General features: G+C 44.9%; 1 protein-coding gene and 1 long non-coding RNA gene across 2 annotated transcripts; one reads left to right on the top strand and one right to left on the bottom strand.

Moving 5' to 3' along the window:
* Window positions 1-127: 127 nt before the first annotated feature.
* TUBGCP4 (tubulin gamma complex associated protein 4) lies at window positions 128-13,678 on the bottom strand. Its single transcript, XM_054214010.1, has 18 exons — window positions 13,516-13,678; window positions 13,305-13,436; window positions 12,777-12,899; window positions 11,558-11,611; window positions 11,054-11,110; window positions 10,395-10,474; window positions 9,548-9,749; window positions 7,686-7,851; window positions 6,859-6,983; window positions 6,115-6,165; window positions 5,607-5,712; window positions 5,161-5,268; window positions 4,787-4,925; window positions 4,144-4,321; window positions 3,035-3,169; window positions 1,878-1,994; window positions 1,289-1,428; window positions 128-993 (listed from the first exon to the last, which is right to left on the bottom strand). The coding sequence occupies exons 1-18, from the start codon at window positions 13,591-13,593 to the stop codon at window positions 981-983; spliced, it is 2,004 nt and encodes a 667-aa protein (XP_054069985.1). The 5' UTR covers window positions 13,594-13,678; the 3' UTR covers window positions 128-980.
* On the top strand, window positions 7,767-11,912 carry LOC128914666 (uncharacterized). The gene is made up of 3 exons (XR_008468385.1): window positions 7,767-7,893; window positions 9,897-9,963; window positions 10,749-11,912. It is a non-coding gene; the product is annotated as an uncharacterized LOC128914666 (long non-coding RNA).
* Window positions 13,679-22,221: the final 8,543 nt, after the last annotated feature.

Genomic DNA, 22,221 nt, shown 5'->3' with positions numbered 1-22,221 from the left:
AAATGGACTTACAGCAAGACAGTCTGTTACCACAAGGCTAGGAAATTTGAGTAATGTGCAAGTTCCTGCCAGATACTGCTTTGCACTGAGATAGAATGCTGTGCCACTCCAGTCCCGTTGTGCTTGCGCAGACATTGACAATATTCCACATAATTGCATGACAAGATGGTTTTATTTTGGTTCAGAAGAATAGTCACTAGTAGCATTCTAAATACTCTTGAATGAAGACTACAGTTGGAGCTGGCCTCCTAGTTAAGTTTCTCCTTAGTTTTAGTTCTAGCCCACTTTTCTGCCCTAGTCAAAGTACACATCTCCTCCTGCTGGCAAAGCTCCTGCTTCTGTCTTCATGTGCATAATTTTAGCACACAAAATCTAAGTTTTATAGAGAAAGCACATGACATCACTAGTGGCTCCGTTACCTATACAGATATGCTAGAACAGTGCATTGCATGAGAAGAGACTCTTAAAATATAGTCCTTCTTCCCTCCCCCTTTACTTCAAACTGCTGGTGCAGTCCTTTCATTTACCTAGAGGTATTTGATTAGCAGACATTGTGTACTGCACAAGTGGAACTTCAGAATACAGCCAGCACTTCATTCGTAGTCAAGAACAACAGACCACTTCCTTCGTACTCCACCCTGCAAAGGACTATAATCCAGCTGAAGAGTCAAGACATCACAATTCTTGTTGCTTTTTCACTTTCCATAGAGGCACAGACTGCCTCCCTAGAAAGATTCGTAAGTACATGCAGGGCTGCAGAAAGCATGTGTTTACTAGTTCATAAAAAATGGAGTAGCTTTCTGCAATCAATGGGCAGCTTCACACAAGCGGCACTTCTTGCCAATTCCTTCTGAAACAGTGGTTCACCAGGCAAGAGACAGCTGCAACGAAAGATTCAGTTCAGTGCAAAGTCTCCAAGAGCACCAGTCTCCGCTGCTTGATGTGCTGTTGGTCGCAGCCTGAAGAAAAGGTCTTGGTGCTTAAACCCCAAAACTGCAAGAGAAGGGTACAACATTAACTATGTGTTGAAAGGAACTCCCTTTATTAACCCCCATCAGCATTTTTCAGGCAGCATGAGCCAGCAGTTAGTTCAACTTCATACCAAAACAAACTTGAAGGGGACAAAGCATATGAAAACCAAAAGTTAATTCACGGTTCGTTACTTTTCTGTTTGCTTCTAATTATTTTGGCTTACACAATCAATAAAAATGACTTATGATCATTTAGATCACTTCATACTTCACGTAACCCGGGATAATGCTACAGCCAACCCTGAAGATATTCCTACCTGCCCAAGGTTCCTCCAGCCTGGGTGTAGTATTTGTTATAATCCAAGCGTAGCAGCAGTTGAGCTAAGTCAGAGTTTATCTGATGGTTGCGAACACTCGAGAGAATCTTGAAGAGAAGTGATGACTGACGACTGAATCCCTACAAATTAGAAGAAGTCAGTCCTGGGCACTCTCAAGAGAGAAAGCAAGCAAGCAAGCCTTTCATCTCTGTTCCTGCCTAAACAATCCTTTAACAGCCTGAACAGAAGAATCACCGCAAGAGAAGTGATGCTTGTGATCCAGTATAAGGTAAGCCGTCAGCCACAAGAATTATTAGGCGTCAGGTATCCAAAGGGAGGGGCAGAGGTACAGGCTGAGAGCTATCTGCTTTCCATTCCAATAGGGTAATTCCTGAATATCTGCTCACGTTCCTCCTCTGTGCACACAGAATTTTTGACACGGGAACAGTTGATAAATTAAGATCATTGCAAGCACTCATATAGAAGGCCTCAGCTTAAACTCACTCCTGTTCTACAGCTGTTAAAGCCAAGATGACTGCTTGGGCAAATGTTTGCACGGGAGAATAGGTCCATATAAACACAGATTCACCTTCACCAAAATGCTGAGTTGTGCAGCTCCCCGTTCATCTAATGGACCCAGATTCTGACTGACCAGAGAACAAAAACTATGACAAAGATCCAGAATTTCATTTAAGCAGTGGAAAACCTGCATGGGATAAAAAGTACAAGACAGTAGTTTAGACAGAGCTCAAACCGAGAGAAAGCTGTTCCTAGTACCTGAAAAGTTGCAACATCTTGAATATGAAAGCTGCGGATACCATATTTTTCAATCAGTAAGGAAGATGTTAAAGCACCTGTAGCATTTTTGTAAGTTTTCTATGGAAAAAGGACTTGAATGTTTTGCTTTATCTTTCCACTCACCCCAATCTTTTGCAGACATCATTGGGGAAACTGCAGTTTCAGGATTGAGAAGGAAGAATAAAGAACAGCAAAAGCTGTGGTTCTAGGCCTTGGTTTCACTGTTCATAAAACTTGGAATTTCTTCTGTATTAGCTGATCAAGGTAACTTACGTCCAAGAGTGTTAAGAAAGCCCAAACGCCTCACAGACATAACTACTGGGTCACTTAAAAGTTCCAGACAGGACAATTTGTATTCTGCCACCTTTATGCTGTAGCCGCATAGCCCGAGCGAAACAGACAAGATCTGCGGTATGGCTGTGTTTCATTGATACCAACCTTCTGTGGGAATAATCTTGTGAGGCTACGTGTTTAATAAAAATACCAGCAACACCGTAACATGTTTTTTGTACAAAAACAACAATTAAAAACACCCTTAAAGTCCACTCAGGAACACCTCAACTATTTTTATCCTCTAAAGTGTATGAGAGGGAATTTTTCCTAATCTAATGCATTTCAGCATGAGTCCCTCAGGAGTACAGTTCCCAGCACTATGCTAATTAGTAATTCTTTAATAAAATTCCCTAACATAGCAATGAAGTTCAAGTTAATCAGGTTGACTGAACATTGGAATAATCTTGATTTAGAAGTGCCTGGAATTCAGCATCCACAGTCACCAACTGTAAAGTAAGTGATCTTAATGCAATCACCTGTTCTAGTTTATACTTGCTTTATTCCTAGAATTGTAGTCTGCTCTGCAGAGATGGTCTGTCATATCTGTTCAAAAAGGTGTGTTTCTTAGGGTAGTTGGAGAATTGGTAGGAAAAGGTGGAAACAAGACATACTTACAGGTTTTAGGAGGATGAAAGACTGAGCCAACAGATTACTCAAGAAATGATCATGAGCCAATCGTATACTCTCAAAATCTCGTGTGGCATTTATCTGCTGCAGAAGCTGTGAGAACTGAGATTCCAGTACATCCACCTGATGGATGTGTAAAGAAATCTCAATTAGTATCTTAAGGAATGGGAGTACTTCAGACCAGACAGAAGTTTTGTGTAAGAAACCTAATTTCCTTATTGCTACTCTTACCGTAGAGGCTGATGATCGCCTTCTCTCTGCCTCCTCAAGGGGGAATTACATACAACAGTAGTACGTAATGAGGGGGGAGGAACAACAATTTTTGATGCCTAAGTATTATCTAAGTAGAAAAGGAAACGGTCACGTTCTTTAAGATTAACTATTGAAAAAGTATATAGCTAGCATGTAAACAAAAGTATTTGATTGTGGTCATCTCTGAATTTTACACTGGGAGATACTATCTGGAGTCTCAGGGCAGCGGCTGCAGTGCAGAAGCTCAGCCAGATTACTCTGGAGAATTCAGAAAGCCAGACCCTCAATTCAGCTGTTATGGCTATTAACAAAATGATGTGTAATTCTCACAATATCATTTTACTAGTAACCGGTGTTTACATTTGAGAAGTCTCTTTTTTACTTCAAATGGTGAGGGTATGGCTTCTCTCAACTCTTAAAAGAAAAAGAAAAAAAACAACAAAACGACCCCCCCCCAAAAAAAAAAACCAAAAAAACAACCAAACAAACCCCACACTCTGAAAACAACTTGTCACTTAAAGAGGCAAGAGAAGCAGCCAGGATAGTATCTTAACGATGCTACTTCAGAGGCAACTGTGGCTTTTCACTAATGCTTAGTAGCACTGGAGAGCCAAAACTCCTGTATTTCCAGTAACACTCACTGATTCACAAGTCCAAAAGCTTTATGATTGTAGTGCTAGGTCTGGGAACATGGAGAAAGTTCCAGACTTGTTTCAAAGGAAATCCTGATTTCCTTAAAGTACAAAGAATCCGAACCCTGAAAGATGGGACTTCTGTGCTCCCTCCATGAATTTCTGCCAGTTCCTCTTTAACTGATATGGTTTACCTTTCTCTATAATCCTGACCTGCAGATAATACTGAAGATTGTCCACAAGGAAAGCCATGTGATCCCTCAGGCGCCACTTGATGGCATCAGTTCTGTTGGATTTCAGGTGTTTGCGCTGCATCTGGAGAGCCCAGCAGTGCTGTAGCTCAGCCTGGACTCGTCGCACGCTCAGCAGGTATTTGAACACAACATTGTACCTACAGTCAAAAAATATAAAGTTGTTTAAGATTAAAATCTTCCTTGGGTGCAGGTAGTGGACAACATAACAATGCAAGACTGGAAAAAGAAACAGGAGGTGGCTGCCTGCCAACAGACAGGGTAGGTCAGGTGATGGCCCATCTCAGAGAAACAGATTTCTGCCTGTATTGCTTACGATACAAGGTTAATTTCACCATAAGAGGCAAGAGCTGACAATGTTTTGTCGAAGTAGCACTGCTCATAAAGTAGTGCAGATCTGTCATCATCTGGCAGGTCTTACTGTCCTTACAGCAAGTACCAACAAGTACCCTCCATAAGAGTAAGTGGAAAGAGTAATTTCAAGGTTCAAGGAGCACGCTAAAGTACTATAGCTCTACCTTTCTCTCCACTGAGAGGAAAAAAACCCATTAGTGAGTGCCTGAGATCAGGGAACCTACAGATGAATATACAGAGACCATACTTACTTCTCCAGAACAGCGGGAGTAAAGAGAATGTGCAGTGGCCATTGAACTTTGTAAGAAAGGCCCAGCGCTGCCCATCCAGATGCGGGGGCTTCACGTGGAGATAACTCCCGGGAAGGCCCTTCACGAGTCTGAGAAATATCTGAAACCAAATGAGGTGCTGAATTAAGGTGTCTTCTCAGTCAAGACGAGCATGGCAAGGAAGAAAAGGGGAAAGAACAGGATAAGAAGAGCCAAAACAGGCTAGGCCATCACATAGGGCTGCAAAGGGAACAAAGTTAATATTTCTTTAACTTCAGGAAAGGGTATGGAATAAGACTCGAACACAAGGTCAGCATCTCCCCTCTTAACTCACTACTAAAAATGCAAGTAGATACCTTTATGTTCCTTTCCATGATACTCAATGGTTAAGTGAAGCAGAGGAAGAAGGTTGTCATCATCTAACAGTACCTTATGAGCAGACTGCTGAAATGCAACGTTGACATCTGACGAGAGAGCACAGAGAGCAGCACAAGATGATGCATCTAGTGCAAACTGCACCCATTAATTACTTACGTTTGGCCATAAAAGACAACACTGACATGTTATTTTCATTTAATTCCAGTTTCAAATATGGAAAGAGACCTGCCACCTGAAAGTTTCTGCGATGTTATTTTTACCCACTCTGTGAGTCGTTCTAACTGACAAGTGCTGATCTTTCAAAACTAATGACAACATCTAGAAGGTAAGACAGAGCCCTGCGGTACTGGATGTGGACGTGGCTAACCATTTTCCTGCTATACCACAGCGAGGGCAGTTTGGTAAGTGAATGAGTAACACTCACCATGTTCAGTTACAGCCGTAGGTGGTGTTTTTAACATGTGCTGTGCAGTGTCAATGAAAGCCTGAAACAGCTCACCTCTTCCCAAAAGGTAAAAGTCTTTTATAATCTGTGGAGATAATTTTTTTGTATGTAAGCACATCAAAAACTGAGCAGAAATTTCAAGCATCCTAGCTGGTAGCATCCATTTTTATTATTGCTTGGACAACCTCTGCCGTTTCAAAACACCGCTGGAGAGCTATGAATTTCATCCAGTGCCCAAAAAATCTATGGTGGCTTTGCTTCAAGATGCAAACCACAAAACCACATACACATACCCCTCTAACTCTGTCTCTGACCAAGTTCTATCACTCAGTGCTCATTCTTGAGACCTGGAAAATGAAAACAGCTTTACCTAAAAGAAGGAAGCGCGGAATCTGATACAGTGAAGCATTTAATGGGCAACAGCCACGAAGAAAGGAAGAAATTGAATTAAGCTGCCTTAGCAAAAACGAGTTATCAGTTACATTACCTTCAGTTGTCCTATTAAATCTGATTCCTCCACCATGAGTTTCCAAAGATGCTAGTGAGGAAACAAAAAACAAAACAAAAGAAACCTTCTCTCAGATTTATCTAAACCCATTCAGTGAGAACAGCAGCTGTTTTAAAATACTTGTTATGTATGCAAAAAAAGCACCTATATAAAATGCTATATAAAGCACAAGAGAACACACCAAGATTCCTGCATTTAGGCAGCCCACGCTCCTAGTTACAACATTCTTGATGTACACCAGCAAAAAACTGCCCAAGAAACGTGAAGACCCATGACAAAGATTAAACAAACTCTCAGGAAATCAGTTCCACTGAAGCTCTTATCTCACTTCTCTAACCTCCTCATCTTCTCAGGTTTCTCCCCTGCCCCAAATTAAAAAAAGATTAAAAACTGCCAGAGCAAAGAATTTGTCCAGTGAGACACCATCCAGTATGCTGAAAGTGTGATGAAAAGTTCTGAAGTTGTTGAAGTGAAGTAAAAAAAATAATTAAAAGAATTCCCTTCTTCCCCCCATGAAAGTGAACAGTATTTGTTAATGTCCTTTTGTCACCAGAAGTTGGGGTAACATGAAGCTCTGAGCCCTGTAAGAACATGAAAGCCACCTGCAGTGTTCACATGCTTGTTCAATCACCGATTCTAAAGATCACACTTCTTCTCCCAGTCATTCACTGAAGTGAGGAGCCCCTCAGCCCGTATAGTAGTCATCCTGCCCAGGATCCTGACCTCGGCAACAGTGCTCCGTATCCAGTCAACCACTGATTCAAAGTCCACCAAACTAAAGAGCGGTTGCTGTTTGAGTCGATGTAGCTCTGCTGCAAAAGTGTCCTCCTGGTTTTTTAGGATGGAGCCTGTGAAGCAATGAGAAAAGCGTTTTGGACGATAAAAAGGAATGGCATTTGGAGAAGCGCAGACCCCTTCCAGCACAGCAGGGCAGAACGGCTGTCCAGGCAGCACCGTCTCACGTCTGGCGAGAAACGTGAAGTTGAGGAGGCCTCAAAGTACAGTTACAGTACAGACACGTGACATGGCAGTGCTGTAGTATCAGTAAAACACAAAATATCTTCTACATAAATGATTGCCACCAACGGCCCTTTTCCCAGGACTGAGCTAGATCTTTGTACCCACAACTTTTCTACCACATTAATCGGTTGGTTTGGCTCTCCATCTACCCCCACCCCTTTCAAATCTATCCTACTGCTTGAACTTGGGGATTTATTTACTTATTTGTTTGGTTTTTTACCAACTAAGCTAGAAGACCAATTTCTTTTCACCTCCTTTCTTTTCACTTCTCCTAAGGCAAAAAAACACTCCAGTTGAATTGGTCCTTTGTTCTCTGCAATGTCGCTCAAGTCATTTGAGTACTTTTGCATAGACAAGCTCAAGATAAGAACACTGGGACTGCTGCTCTGTCCAGAGACAACCATCCCTATGTTCTGAAGAATATCAGCCAATAGTCAGCGACTGTTGAGGAACTCGTTAATACAGCATTTTGGAAGATACTTGTCAGTGACTCGTAACTGAGCAAAGGCTGCAAGAAAGATGTTCCTTACCTTTTCTGGTCAGGTTAACATTTTGATTCTCAAACATCTGTACAGATTCTCCCACAAAGAGGATTTTCTCAGCAACCCGCACAGGAATGTACGAAGGCAGCATTTCTACTCGCAGAGAAAACTGTTTTAGAGATGGAGCTAACATGTTCTCCTCCTCAATCAAACGCTGCCACAGACCACAGGGAAAAGAAATCAAGCAAAAAAAAGTGTGAGTAAGCCAGATAGAAAAGGCGTATAAAGGGGGAAGGGACGTGTGGGAGGGGGAATCCAAGTACATTGGAAGTAAGCAGAAAGGTAGCAAACACGATTTGCATCGTTTAAGTAAGCCTACAAACTCCTTTATACTTCCGGGACACAAGCAGAGCTCCCGAGAGAAGATGTTGCTTTCATCAGAGAGAGGAGCAGAAGTGGGAAAAGGAGAAGTTAAATCTTTGTGGAACAGCAGCAAATTGGCTCTCCAAAAGATAACGTTACATCAGCAAAAGGGATTTTTATTGCCACTGCATTACATTATTTTTTTTTGCAGCCATAACAATATTAATTAGTATTACCAAATATAATCCTCCCCTATACCCACTGCTATGTTTTAATGCTGCTAGAACACTTGTGATACGGGCAAAATATAAACACTTCCACTAGTAACCCAAGAGGTGAAAGATCTGAAGGCTTGCTAGCATGAATTAGGCAATTTTCTCAGTTCCTGTGAAAGGTGTTTAAAACAATACAGTAAGTTATTAACTTTTTTCTGAGTGTATTAATAAAGAACTCCAAGTATAGAGGCAAGATTTTCCTTCAGGGAAGCAATACTGGTTATTTCATTCAGCTTTCTTGTTATTGGAGAATTAGGTTCATTAGGCCATAATCCAAAAAACACTGTGCTAACAGATTTTTGAGAAGATTTGCCATCTACAGAATTCTTCTTTTAATAGGACAATTCAGTACGAGTTTGTATACGGACGTGAATTGATGTTGGCAATTCTTTTCTTAAGGTTCTTCTGACACTTTTACATGAGGAAATACCCAAGTATTTTATCAGTCTGTCCTATCAACTCAGGATTTCTTATTTTACTCTCTGACTGATGAATTGCCAACACTGTTAGTCAATACTGAAGAAGAGTTAACACCGTTCTCGGTGTTATTTTCTCAATGCCTACATTTTCCAGCATGGATGTAGCAGACTCACCAATTTTCACATTCTTCCTATATCCAATATAGGGAAATAATAGATTTTTTTCACTAACTGCCTTTTAAAGTTTTCCCTTGGTTTTGCCTGTGTGTAGCCTGTCCTCAGCAGGGACTGTTTGTACAGGGCACTTAGTAAGAAACGCAGGGTGTTTCGTGGGTGAATCTTCTGTGTCTTCACAGCCAAGCTGCATGCAGCACACCAACACCATGGGTGTCCACGAAATGTTTTCTCACAGTGGAGTGTGAATTTACAGAGTGGCAGTTGCTCCTCACTGGTCCCTGATGCAGGCACTAATCAGCTGCACAAAGCGCAGGTTACTCCATTGAGAAAGCTGCTTTGCACGAGGGCACTCGAACGGTGTGCTGTCTACACGAGGAGTTACCACATTTCACCAGTATAGTGGCAGGTCGCTCCCTTGCTTAACTTAGCGCCTTTGACATGTTCCTAGCAGCCTCTTGACTGATATAGCACATTTTTCCCCAGTAATGTCAGTAGTGTTACCCTGATAGTTAACATTTGCACAACAAACAGTTGTGCAAGAAAGGAAAGGCCATCCTGCCTGGTCTCAATCTGTGTCCGCTTTAGCATAGCTTGCACTGAAGCGGAAGACAATATATTTCTTCTTTCATTCCCTAAGGATTCCCAAAGGATGCCAAGCTGTGACTTGCAGTCTTACCAGGTCCTGCAGTTCTCGTAGCTGTTTTCCTGTAAGCCCCCCAATTCCTAGGTCATCGTCATCTTCTTCAGGTTGGCTAGGGACGTTTCCAGAAGAGGGGCCCTGTTTGATAAAGAACTCTTCGTGTTGGTCTAGCAGCAATCCATGCAGCATCCAGGCAGAGAGCTGCTTATACATGACTCCATGACACACTGCCAGAATCCTGAGGTGAAGAGAAACAGACAGTGAGGCCTTCGCACGCAGTAATCAAAACCTCATTGTACATCATTCTGGAAAGTCCAGTTAGTAAGCCAGGCAATATGGCAAGTGCTAAACAGCTAATGTGGAATTTTTTTTTTTTTTTAAACAGTGAAAGGTGGATGGGCCGACCACTTGCAAAACAAAACGAAGAGATCTGCTAGTATACAGAAGTATAAGTAAGTTTGCAGTGGCTTCCCAGTCCTGCTGTTTCTACTCAATTACCATATCAGCATGAACACAATTTATCTTTTAAGTGGTCTGACTTTCTCCCTAAGGATGTACAAACCTAGCAACTCTCACTCAGTCACATTTATCCTTTTGAAGGATCAAAAAACAGTAACAGGTCTATCATACGCAAAACAGTTCACGTAGACCTCGAAAGAAGGAAAAAATGTAGGGTCTGAACTTTCCTCAGCCTTAAGTCCTACCATAAGCCTACTTTAGATAAATAATGGGGACTGTGGTAGTTTTCCTTGCATGCTACTCCTGCTTTTCCATCACGCAAGCCTGTTTTGCATGTACTGTTCACGCAACTAAGATAAACGCTTTGACACTAACTCCAGCTACTACAGGAGAATGAAATAATAGCTTTACTCTATCTACATACTTTTCAAGAGCACTGCGAACAGGAGGCAGCCCCCCACAGCTATGTTTGTGGACTGTCTCCAATATCTGACATCCATGAATCTGCAGAAAGAAAACACAGTTAGACTAGGTCCGTTATTGGGATCTGTACTGAACTTTTCAGACACTTAAACATTACACTTTCGGCTAACAAGAAAATACCTTAACGAGCTGCACAAGTCTTACAGAAAGAAAGATGTAATGTACTCCATGTAGTGAAGAAAGAGACCTTGTACGTGTGACTACACCCAAGCTTCTCTCCAAAATTTCCCTTAATGAGAAGTAAGCACCTCTGGATTCTGAAACATTAGCTTCTGCCTTTTTTTTTTTTTTTCAGGTGATGGTGGGAGAAGACAGACTCAGAGACGAAGAAACTCCAACCAGCAGCATCTCATACTATGAAATGTATTGTGATTATAAAATGCAAGTCATCAAAGATCACACTGATAATGAAAAAGTCAAATCCAGTGTAAATGGATTTGCAAAATAGTTATTCAATACTTACAGTAGTACTAGGAAAAGGGCACCCATTACTGAAACCACATTCTTTCCTAGTATTAAAGGTCCGGGATGGGGGCAGAAAGAACTTTATCATCTAAAGAGGAAACTTGTTAAGAGAAACTAGATACAATTTTACTGTACCTTCTGAGTCTTGATCTGTTCCACCATGACCATCACAGAGGGGAAGAGTAACTGAAACTGCAGAACAAAACATTGAATGTGGTTGCTATGCAAGGGGGAGAGAAAAACTACACTTGAATACGTGTGGACAGCTGCTGACTACGATAATTTAATGAAACTATCATCTGGCTTTGCCCACAAATTAGAAACATGACCTACAAATCTCTAGGAAGAATGTCCTCCCTCTGCTGGGCCAAGATGCATGAAGTTGTTATATTGCAGCTGCTGTTCAGGCTGAACACAGGCAGCGAGGAATATGCGGGGGTCAAGGTGAACAACCTAAGCTTTGTGTCAAAGTGCAAGCGATCCCCTGAGCGTGATTAAGGGACTACAAATGTAGAGGCGTTAAAAAGAAATGGCATGGCGTGACAGACTAACCCTTATTTATCCCACACACTTTCTTATTAGACTCAAGGAGCGATAAGAGTAACTAAAGAGCCCTACCTGTTTATTAATATGACATACCTGGTCCAAGGAATAATTAACATGTGAGATAGAAAGATGTGGGTCAGCCAGAAACTGTAAGAGCAACAAACCAATTAATGAAAATTAAAATCAGATATGGATAAGTAAAAAAGCACGTTTGACTCTATATTCCAAACCTTTAGTTCCCACAGCTTTTTCTCACACACACACATATTGGGGGGGGCTGTGTCCCATTTTAGGCTATAACAACCCCTGGATGGTGACAGTACCCAAGGTATGACAGCTGCTAATCTAGCAGAGATTTATCAAAACCTTCACAACTGAAAACAGAAGTGACAATTGTCTGAGACAGCACTGGACTCCGAGGCAGAGGAGACACTTACTGAATTAAAGGTAGAGGGGACTTAATACTTATTAGAATGAAGAGTCGTTTACAATGGCACCTCACAGGAATAATTTGGAAGACATCTGTTATGGTTTGAGAAAACCCATAACAATTCATTGTTGTTTAAACAATCATTCTATCACCCGATGACCCCTCCCCACCCGGGAAGGGGTATTGGGGAACACAATGAAACATGAGGGTTGAAATATAAATAGATTTAATAGGATAAGACTAAATAATTAACAATAATAATAAAGAACCAGCATTGATACTAATCCCGATACTAATATAAGATATACAAGAATTACACTCAGCCAATTATATCAGCAGGAAGCCATGCACTCCCAGCAGTGACAGCAAACATGGGACACCGCAAGTGCTGCGGCTTTGGGAGGAAGGGAAGGGCTCAGGGGTCCAGCACTGGGGCAAAGAGTTCTCTGGACCACCACCATCAAGGGAGAGAGAAACTATGCAGCAAACTTTCTAATTTCTGTTGAGGGCGATGTTCATGGTATGAAATAATCCCATTGGCCAGCCTGGATCAAATGCCCGGGTCTCGCTCCTCCTCATCCCTGCACCGGGCAAGGCTTGAAAACACTGAGACGCTGAATCCGACATAGCCTACCTGGCTACAAAGTAAGTATTTTCACGAATTCAGACACTACAGTCTTCCAAAAGTAGAGTTCTCCCCAGCATTAGAAGAGAAGTTAGTCCTGTATTGCTCAACCCAGGACAACAACCCTGATGTGAAAAGGGAAATACCATGCCTCCTCTTTAGCTACTACCACTTAGCCTATTAATTGCAGAAATGACAACCTTCCACAGCCTGTCAGCAGCAGGACACCCCTTTGTTCCAAAGTCTCTCTCCTTTACCTCTTGTTCTAGGTCAAGTAGTGCCTGTCGATATGGCTGCAGCACTGAATCAAGACCCGTGCAGAAGGCTCGCAAATAAATGCCATGTAATCCACTCTGGTTTTGCTGAGATGGATGATGGTCCTGAAACCAAACATTAAAATCTACATCAGCTCCCTAAGCACAGGTCTAGAGTAACGGACTTTCTGTGCAGTGTTACACCAGCAGCCAGTGGTCCAAACATGCGGAAATGCACCCTGGCCCACCAGAAAGTGCCCAGAAAAAAACAGGAGTTTGCCAGAAGGAGAGTTACTGGAGCAGAGTTACATTTAGCTCTTGGGCGGGCATGTGCAAGTGCCGGGCACCGCTGCCGACTTCAGCGCCGCTTTGCGCTCACGCTCGGCTCGTCACCCAGCAGGACGCCGCCCGCAGCGCGGGACGAGCGGCCCGCACAGCTCGCAGGCCCCGGCCGGTCCGCGGCGACCGCGGTCGCTACGGGGCGCTTCCCGGGAGCGAGGTTTTACACGCGCGGGGGCGGCGGGGCCCCACCTGCTGCTGCTGCACGTGCCCCGTGTACTGCTCCACGAACTCGGCGAAGCGGATGTAGTCGGTGCCGAGGCGGCAGAGCCGGTTCAGGACGCTGGTCTCGCTGGGGTGCAGGAACGGCAGCTCCTGAGAGACCTGGGGAGGAGGGCAGAGCGGTGAGGCCGGGGCGGGGCCGGCCGGGGGCCGTGCCGGTCCGGCCCGGCCCGGTCCGTACCTGCAGGCCGCCGCGCTTGCTCCATGTGAAGGCCGCTCCCGGGTACCCGCTCAGCGCCAGCAGCAGCTCGTGGATCATCCTGCCGCGCGACGCCGCGCGGGCTGCTGGGAGCGCGCGAAGGCCGCCGGGAAGGGCGGGCCCAGGCGGCGGCGGGGCCGGTGGTGCCGTGAGCGGGGGGCGGTCCTCACCGGGCACGGAGAGTAGCGGAACCGACCGAGCGGACCCGGCCGGCCCGCCGCCGCCTCCGCCGCCTCCGCCTCGCGAGAGGCGCCCCGGCCGCGGGAGTTGGGTTGGGCACCGCGGATGGTTGCCATGGGAGGTGCCGGCCCGGAAGGGCCCTTCCAGGGCAGCAGCAAATCGGCAGCTTTCTAGGTTGATTTTTGGTTTTGGTGTTCCTCACCAGAATTCTTTACCGGCTCCTCATGTTGTTTGCCAGTGTTTTATCAATGCCACTTTTACCTTTCTTCACTTCTTGTACATTGCTTTCCTTTACTTTCTTTCCTAACCCAGACAGCTTTTAAACCAAAACTGCCCACTTTCAAAATTGTGGATTTATCTAATAAACGGGGTTTTAGCAATTTCCTTTTCATTTTCTTCTTCCTGTTTTTGGCAGTATTTTTCTTTACATGTGTTTTTACTCTTCCTTTAGAAGAAATGAGCATTAAGTATCATATAACAGATGTCCATTTAAAATGCGTGTTTGGTTCATGATCAGCTTGTCACAATGAGGCCTGAAACGTCGGAAGAACTTCTGTTACATTCTTACAGGGATGAGTAAATTCCTAGTACGTTGTCCCATTTTCTAAATAATTTTCTTTTTTAATATGCTCTCTCTGACGTGTGTGCCTTTCGTTCTATAGGTCTCTTCCTGGGTGACTTGGGAGCCCCAACAGTACCGTTCTATCATATCCCAGTACAGGACACCTGTCCTCTTTATGTTGACAAAACTTCTGTTGTCTGAATAAAGGCCGAGGAGTTTGGTTCGGCATTTGTTGTTCGTCATTGACGTAGATACCACGGCACACAACTGGGCCAGGAAAGCGATGTGCCATTCCTGCCTTTAGGAAGCTGTATTTGAGGTTTAGCGCTGCTGGCTTCAGCCTTGCGGTGCACAAGTTAGCGTCAGCCCTTCCCTTGTTGTGAAAGGTTGCGGTTCAACCTCACGCTGCTGACCAGAAGTTCTGCGCTAACAGGTGGGCTTTGGTAAATGAATTTAAATACCATTTTCAGTAGATTGTAGAGCTAAGCATGCTATAGATAGCGTAGAGGTAGTTAAATATGTAGGGATGGCTCAATAATTGGCCAAAAAATGTTTAGTCTGTAAAGACTAAATGCGTAATCTAGTGGTATCTTTGAACAGTACTATTAGTTTAATGCTTTTATTAACATAAATACATACTACATATTTAATCTGTTAGGTAAATCTTGAATCTAAACATAGTTGTTTTCTGCAGTCAGAAACTAAGCTTACAGCAGCGTTCCTCCAAAAAAAAGTGGAAAATCCCAAGAGTCGTCTTTGAGAACAGGGCAGGAATAAACGGGGTGTAAAATTTATTCAAACAGAAGGAAATTGCCTTCATCAAAGGCAGGGGCTGGGGGGGAGCTAATTTTTGTGGAAGGTAGTGAATTGTTGGAAGCGAATCATACTAGGGATGAGATGATAATTAACCATCAAAGCAATTTAAATAGAGAGATGGTGGCTTTTTCCTCATTGGAGGAGTCCTTTGATGGTGAAAGTTATGGGTTTGATGCAGTGTTTGGGATGTGGCCAGTGTTGCAGAATTGGGCAGACTAGATATCTTATTGTGTCTTTGCTTTACAATCTGTAAATCGGCTCATCCCCACTCAGTTGCTTACAGCTAAATATTGTGGCCTGCTCAGGCCTTAAATTAGCATTAAAACTAGATATGAGGGGGGAAGGGGAGATAACTGGGCCTGTCAGGACTAAACCCAAGGGAAGCATGCCAGGCCTTGAAGGATGGTGGGCTAGTGAGGACTCTCGTTCTGCCATTTCATTTGAGAGAAGGGATAGATGTTCAGAAATCATGGAAGCACCCGAGAGGGGTCTGGTAGGAAATGGGGCCCACATTCACAGAAGGTGTTGGAATCGTTAGCTCATCGGAAGTGCATCTATACCAACGCACACAGTATGAGCAACAAACGGGGAGCTTGAAGCCATGATGCACCAGGGAAACTATGACAGAGTGTCTATCACAGAAACGTGGTGGGATGCCCCACACGACTGGAGGGCCACAGTCGATGGCTACAAGATCTTCAGGAGGGACAGACAGGAAAGGAGAGGTGGAGGAGTGGCCCTGTATATTAGAGAATGCTATGAGAGCTCGGAAATCAAGTATAGCGATGATGGGGTTGAGTGCTTGGATTAGGTTAAGGGCCAATAAAGCTGATATCGCTGTGGGAGTCTGCTATAGACCTCCCAACCAAAGCAGTGAGGTGGATGAAGCTTTCTATAAGCAGCTGGAGGAAATCTCACAGTCACTTGCTGTTGTTCTTGTGGGGGGCTTTAACCTCCCGGCTATCTGCTGGGAATACAACACAGCTGAGAGGGAACAATCCAGGAGGTTCCTGGAGTGTGTGGAAGATAACTTCCTCACACAGCTGGTAAGTGAGCCGACCAGGGAAGGTGCCCTCCTGGACCTGCTTCTTGTGAACAGGGAAGAACCTGGGGAAGTAAAGGTTGGTGGCCGTCTAGGGCACAGTGATCATGAGATGATCGAATTTCTGGTTCTTGGAGAAACAAGGAGAGGGGTTAGTAAAAGTGCCACATTAGACTTCTGGAGGGCAAACTTTGACCTGTTCAGGAGACTGCTGGACAAAGTCCCTTGTGAGGCTGCCCTGAAGGATATAGGAGCCCAGGAAGGCTGGACATACTTCAAGAGAGAAGTCTTAAAGGCACAGGAGGAGGCTGTCCCCGTATGCTGAAAAACAAGTAGGTGGGGAAGGAGACCGGCCTGGCTAAATAGGGACCTTTGGCTGGACCTCAAGAACAAAAGGAGAGTCTCTGACCTCTGGAAGAGGGGGCAGGGCTCTCATGAAGACTATAAAGATGTAGCGAAGCTATGCAGGGAGAAAATTAGGAGAGCCGAAGCGCAGCTGGAGCCCAACCTAGCTACAGCTGTTAAGGATAACAAAAAATGTTTCTATAAATTCATTAACAACAAAAGGAGGATTAGGGAAAATCTCCCTCCCTTACTGGATGCAGAGGGAAATATCGTCACAAAGGCTGAGGAAAAGGCTGAGGTGCTCAATGCCTACTTTGCCTCAGTCTTTAGCAGTGGAACAAGCTGTTCCCTGGGCACCCAGCCTCGTGAGCTGGGAGACAGGGAGGGGAAGCTGGACGAGGTCATCACAATTAAAGAGGAAGTGATCAGTGACCTGCTACGCCGCTTGGATGCGCACAAGTCTATGGGACCGGATGGGTTACATCCAAGAGTGCTGAAAGAGTTGGCAGACGTGCTCGCCAAGCCACTTTCCATTATCTACCTGAAGTCATGGCTAACTGGGGAGGTCCCAATGGACTGGAGGGTAGAAAATGTAGCACCCATCCACAAGAAAGGCAGAAAGGAGGATCCAGGAAACTGTAGACCTGTCAGTCTGACCTCAGTACCAGGGAAGGTCGTGGAGCAGATCATCTTGAGTGCCATTACAAGTCATATAATGGACAAGCAGGGGATCGGGCCTAGTCAGCATCGGTTTATGAAACGCAGGTCCTGCCTGATGAACCTGATCTCCTTCTATGACAACATGACCCGATTATTAGATGAGGGAAAGGCTGTGGATATTACCTACCTAGACTTTCGAAAAGCATTTGACACTGTCCCCCATAGAATTCTCATGAAAAAACTGGCTGCTCATGGCCTGGATGAGCATACGATCTGCTGGATCAAGCACTGGCTGGATGGGCGGTCCCAAAGAGTGGTGGTCAATGGAGTTAAATCCAGCTGGTGGCCGGTCACAAGTGGTGTTCCTCAGGGCTCGGTGTTGGGACCATTTCTGTTTAACGTCTGTATTGATGATCTTGATAAGGACATAGAGTGTATCATCAGTAAGTTTGCAGATGACACCAAGTTAAGCGGGAGTGTTGATCTACATGAGGATAGGGAGGCTCTACAGAGAGCCTTGGATAGATTGGGCCGATGGACCAATGCTAATGGAATGAGCTTCAACAAGGCCAAGCGCTGGGTCCTGCACTTGAGCCACAACAACCCCATGGACGCTACAGGCTTGGGGAAGTGTGGCTGGAGAGCTGCCTGGCAGAAAAGGACCTGGGGGTTCTAATTGACAAGCGGCTGAATATGAGCCAGCAGTGTGCCCAGGTGGCCAAGAAAGCCAATGCCATCCTGGCTTGTATTAGAAATAGTGTGACCAGCAGAAGTAGGGAGGTGATTGTCCCCTTGTACTCAGCACTGGTGAGGCCATGTGCCTTGAGTATTGTGTCCTGTTTTGGGCACCTCAATACGAGAGAGATCTCGAGGTGCTGGAGCGAGTGCAGAGGAGGGCAACGAAGCTGGTGAAGGGCCTGGAGAATAAATCTTATGAGGAGCGACTGAAGGAGCTGGGACTGTTTAGTTTGAGGAAGAGGAGGCTGAGGGGAGACCTCATCACTCTCTACAACGACTTGAAAGGCCATTGTAGAGAGATTGGTGCTGGTCTCTCCTCACAGATAATTAGCGATAGAACAAGAGGGAATGGCTTCAAGCTGCAGCAGGGTAGGTTTAGGCTGGACATTAGGAAAAAATTCTTCACAAAGAGTGGTCAGACACTGGAATAGGCTGCCCAGGGAGGTGGTGGAGTCACCATCCCTGAATGTGTTTAAGAGTCATTTAGATGTGGTGTTAGGGGATATGGGGTAGGGGAGAACTTTGTAGAGTGGGGTTGATGGTTAGACTCGATGATCCCAAGGGTCTTTTCCAACCTAAATGATTCTATGATTACGTTATTGGTTACACAAGTGTCTTTTTAGGTAGCCTACATAAGAACAAATAGGGAGGATACAAAACAGCATTACAAAGCAGATAAAAAGACAGGGAGTATGTACCACAGACAAAACGAATTTTGAATTACCCAATTTTGTTTTGTTTTGTTCTGTTTTTCCAGGTAGCTGTGGGCCTTCCTTGGACCTTACAGGTCCTTCAAGAGAAACTGTACCCGGTGCGTGGGGACAAGCGCGGTTTTCCAGTTCAAGATGCCTTTTTGCCAGTACAGAGCTTGCCCATGTTGCACTGTCGTGAGGGGGGAAGGAGCGGGTTTTGTCAGGGGCGTTCAGAGTGGGGAGACTGATAACTCACCTCCAAAGAAAGGGCCCCTCTGCTATTCCAGCAGCCTGTTGCATCATGTTGTGACTATCAGCAGAACTGGGCAGGATTTGGGCTCCAGGCTTTTCTGTCCCTTTGTCTTGGTCTGCCGTGGGGAGCCCTGCAGACAGCGTGTGTGTAGGGCTGTATCCCAGCAGCTGCCGGGCCACGTGAAGCAAGGTCAGGATGCAAAGGCAGAGCCTGGAAGCGAAGGGGAGTGAGGAGAGCCATTTTGAAAGACAGACTTCCCCGTTTCCTGCCTGGCTTGTCTGGTGCAGTAGAAGTATGTGGGATACATTCTCTTGCCCCAAGTGTGCAGCTGCCTCCCTGCAGCTTCTCCAGAGCTTCATGCAGAGTTCCCTGCTGCAAACGTGGGCGGATGAGGGCTGTGGGAGTGATTGGGCTGGCACCGAGCGCAGTATGAACAAGCACTGGGAGGGGGCTGGGTGCGTGTTTGTGTGCATGTCTGTGTGTGTGCTGCTTTTCAGACCGGACCAGTAGCTTGTCTCATTTGACCACTATGATTTTGATCTGATGCTGGCAGACAAAAGGCAACTTTTGCTCTTGGCAATCCATAGCCTAACATGCAACTATATACAAAAGAGCGTAATCAAGTAAATGAGGGATAGGACTCTCTTATATATATACATATAGACACACATAGACATATTTTTAAATATATCTATGTAAAATCTACCTACTTACTCAATTGAGACAGCTCCATCTGGATTCCTACAAGGCATCCTGACCCTGTAGGCACAGAACATGTAGCTAAACCAGGTAATTAGAGAAGACAGCAAAAATGAATAGGGACCTAAACCTTATTACAGACATAGGGGATAAGAGTTAAACTTATCCAGGATAAATGGGGTCTAAACGGAAAGGTCGTGGTTTGCTGTACCCGACTGAAGTACAAAAAAATAGTATTAAGAAAATAATGATTAATAAGGATGAGATGGATGATCGGAATGAAGGATGCTACGATACAGAGTGGCAATAGACGTATGTTATTCCAGCTGTCTGAGAGTTTCACGTGTGCTATAGAGCGAGTAAGTGATGGCTTGGAATTCTTAGTGTTAAATGGAACCTAGAGCAGATCCTACTCCATCTTTGGGCTTCGTTTTGCCAGAAATGAGGATACAGGTGAGCAACGATTCAGTGGAAGGTTGTCTCTATATGCTGTTATTTCCCAACTCTTTTGGACTGCAAGGCTGTAATACTTTGGAAAGGCAGCTGTGGTAACCCTATGTACTGCGCTGTTTGGAGGAGGATTTGAAGAGGTTAGAGATCCCTTGTGTTTCAGAGGTAGCCTGCGGCTAGGTTATCTTTAAGTGACTATAGAATCACAGCTTCAGTCTTCAGGTGTTCTAAATGTGTTTTTTTCAGCACCATTCACAGAAAGAATCTTTCTCATAAAGTGGCCAATAAATACCTGCAAAAGAACAGATAACAGTAGTTTAAATAAAGGACTGGGGTTTGGAGCTCTTGCTTCCCCTAGGAAGCCTAGTGATGAGGCATTAAGGCCAAGTACCTAAATAATTCTTTTTTACAGAATTGATCGCTCAAATTTTGAAACTAGAGGAAAAATAGATACCTCTGTAATGCTATTTGTAAGGCTATCTGACTAGTGCCTGTTCAACACCTTAAAAAAAAAAAAACGACAAGACAAGAAACAGGAGAGGCAATAAATTAAACACATAGATACATTACCCTAACAAACAACAGCTAGCAGAGACAGTAACAAAGACCAGAAATCTTAAATCAGGGAGCTATTACAGGAACCACTGAAATACAACCTTGAAGAGGTTCAGCCAGATTCTTTGATGGTGTGTGACAAGAGTGTTATTTTTCTTATCAGAATGGGCCTTATACAAAAGAGTAAGTTTATGAGATTTTTTTGAGGGAGGATCATGGGACTGTGCAAAAAATATTACGGGATTTTTAGAGGGAACAAAACCAGTTCTGCACTCTACAATCTACACATAAACATTATTTTAAGTATTTTCTCATTGTATAACTGCAAAGTGGCCACATGTGAAGTAATGCAAATAAATGTTAATAATTAGAACTATAACTGTCATAAAACCTTTTGTAACTTATGTCTGGCATTCACCTATGTAGTATATTTCTGTAATGGTTGAACTGTGACATGCAACCCTTATAATCAAGAAAACCCACTTTCACTTAGTCTGCCTTTCACACAGAGCCTTTAAAAATGTATGTAAATATACTTTTTCAAGGACTTGCAAAATCACTGAGGTTGGAAGGGACCTCTCGAAGTCTCTAGTCCAGCTTCACTTCCTCAACACAGGGTGAACTAGAGTGGGTTGTCCAGGACTCTGTCTAGTTAGGTTTGAAGCACCTCCAAGGATGGAGACTCCGCAACTTCTCTGGGGGACCTGTTCCAGTCTTTGACCACCCTCAGAGCAAAAATGTTTCTTCTTATGTTTAAGTAGACGTTCGTGAATTTCAGTCCATTGCCCATTGCTTCTTGTCCTGTCCTCTCTCAGCCTTTCCTCCTACCTCAGATGCTCCAAGCGCTTGATGAGTTTCTCAGTGCTTCACTGAACTTGTTCCATTGTGTCCATGTCTTCCTTGTACTGGGGAAGCTGCAACTGGACCCAGTACTTGAGATGTGGTTTCACCAGCACTGGGGAGAGGGGAAGGATCCCCTCCCTTACCTGCTGGTGATGCTTTTCCTAATAGAGGATATTGGTCTACCAAATTACTTAATTTCTGCTTAAGTAGTAACCTTATGCCCTGTCAGCGAAATTCAAGGGACTAATTAAAATGGACAGACGGCGGCATCTTCAGTGCTTTGACTCTTGAACTGGGCAAAGCAATAGTAACAGATGAGCACTGAGGGGAAGGGAACGTCCAGGGCATGATTACCTCCTCTGTCAGTGCTGTTGATGGTCGCTGTTGTTGCGGGCCGCCCTGCTTCGAACGGTGGCTGACACTTCAGATGAGTTCCCGCGGTGTGGTCAGCAGAGTTGTTTAGATGGACGGGCACAACTGCGGCCAGCGCGGCCGGGTGTTGCTGCCCAGGAGAGCTGATGGCTGAGGCAGCAGGAAGCCTGGCCGGAGGAGAGGGGTCCGGCTGGGCTGGCCCAGCAGGGAATGAGGAGAGGCCGGGCTGCCCGGGCCGAGCTGACCTGGCTGCGCCGTACGCTGCGGCCCGGCCCGGGGGGGCTGTAAGGGCTGGGGGGAGACGTAGGGTCATGGCTGGGTTGACGTGGGCTGCGTCCCACGCGACTGGGCTGGCAGAGTGTAGACCAGAACAGGGATGGGTGACAGGAAAGGCCAGGGCCAGGGCGGGGGCTCTCTGAGGGGGCCTCGGGCGGGACACAGCGACCTGCGCGGGGCAGGGCGGTCGGGCCCGGGCGAAGGG

The sequence above is a fragment of the Rissa tridactyla genome, chromosome 9 (genome assembly GCF_028500815.1).
Source record: "Rissa tridactyla isolate bRisTri1 chromosome 9, bRisTri1.patW.cur.20221130, whole genome shotgun sequence".
In the NCBI taxonomy this organism is placed as follows: domain Eukaryota; kingdom Metazoa; phylum Chordata; class Aves; order Charadriiformes; family Laridae; genus Rissa; species Rissa tridactyla.
The sequence above is the reverse complement of the archived record's forward strand: the minus strand, read 5'-3'. Positions and strand labels throughout refer to the sequence as shown.

What these genes read in the sequence shown, in the direction of transcription:
- TUBGCP4 (XM_054214010.1), bottom strand. Translation starts at nt 13,593, where the DNA reads ATGATCCACGAGCTGCTGCTGGCGCTGAGCGGGTACCCGGGAGCGGCC. An exon ending in TGTTAACCTGACCAGAAAAG is followed by an intron (nt 6,984 to 7,685) that starts GTAAGGAACATC and finishes ATTGCTTCACAG; the next exon opens with GCTCCATCCTAAAAAACCAG. An exon ending in AACTCAGCATTTTGGTGAAG is followed by an intron (nt 1,429 to 1,877) that starts GTGAATCTGTGT and finishes TCTAATTTGTAG; the next exon opens with GGATTCAGTCGTCAGTCATC.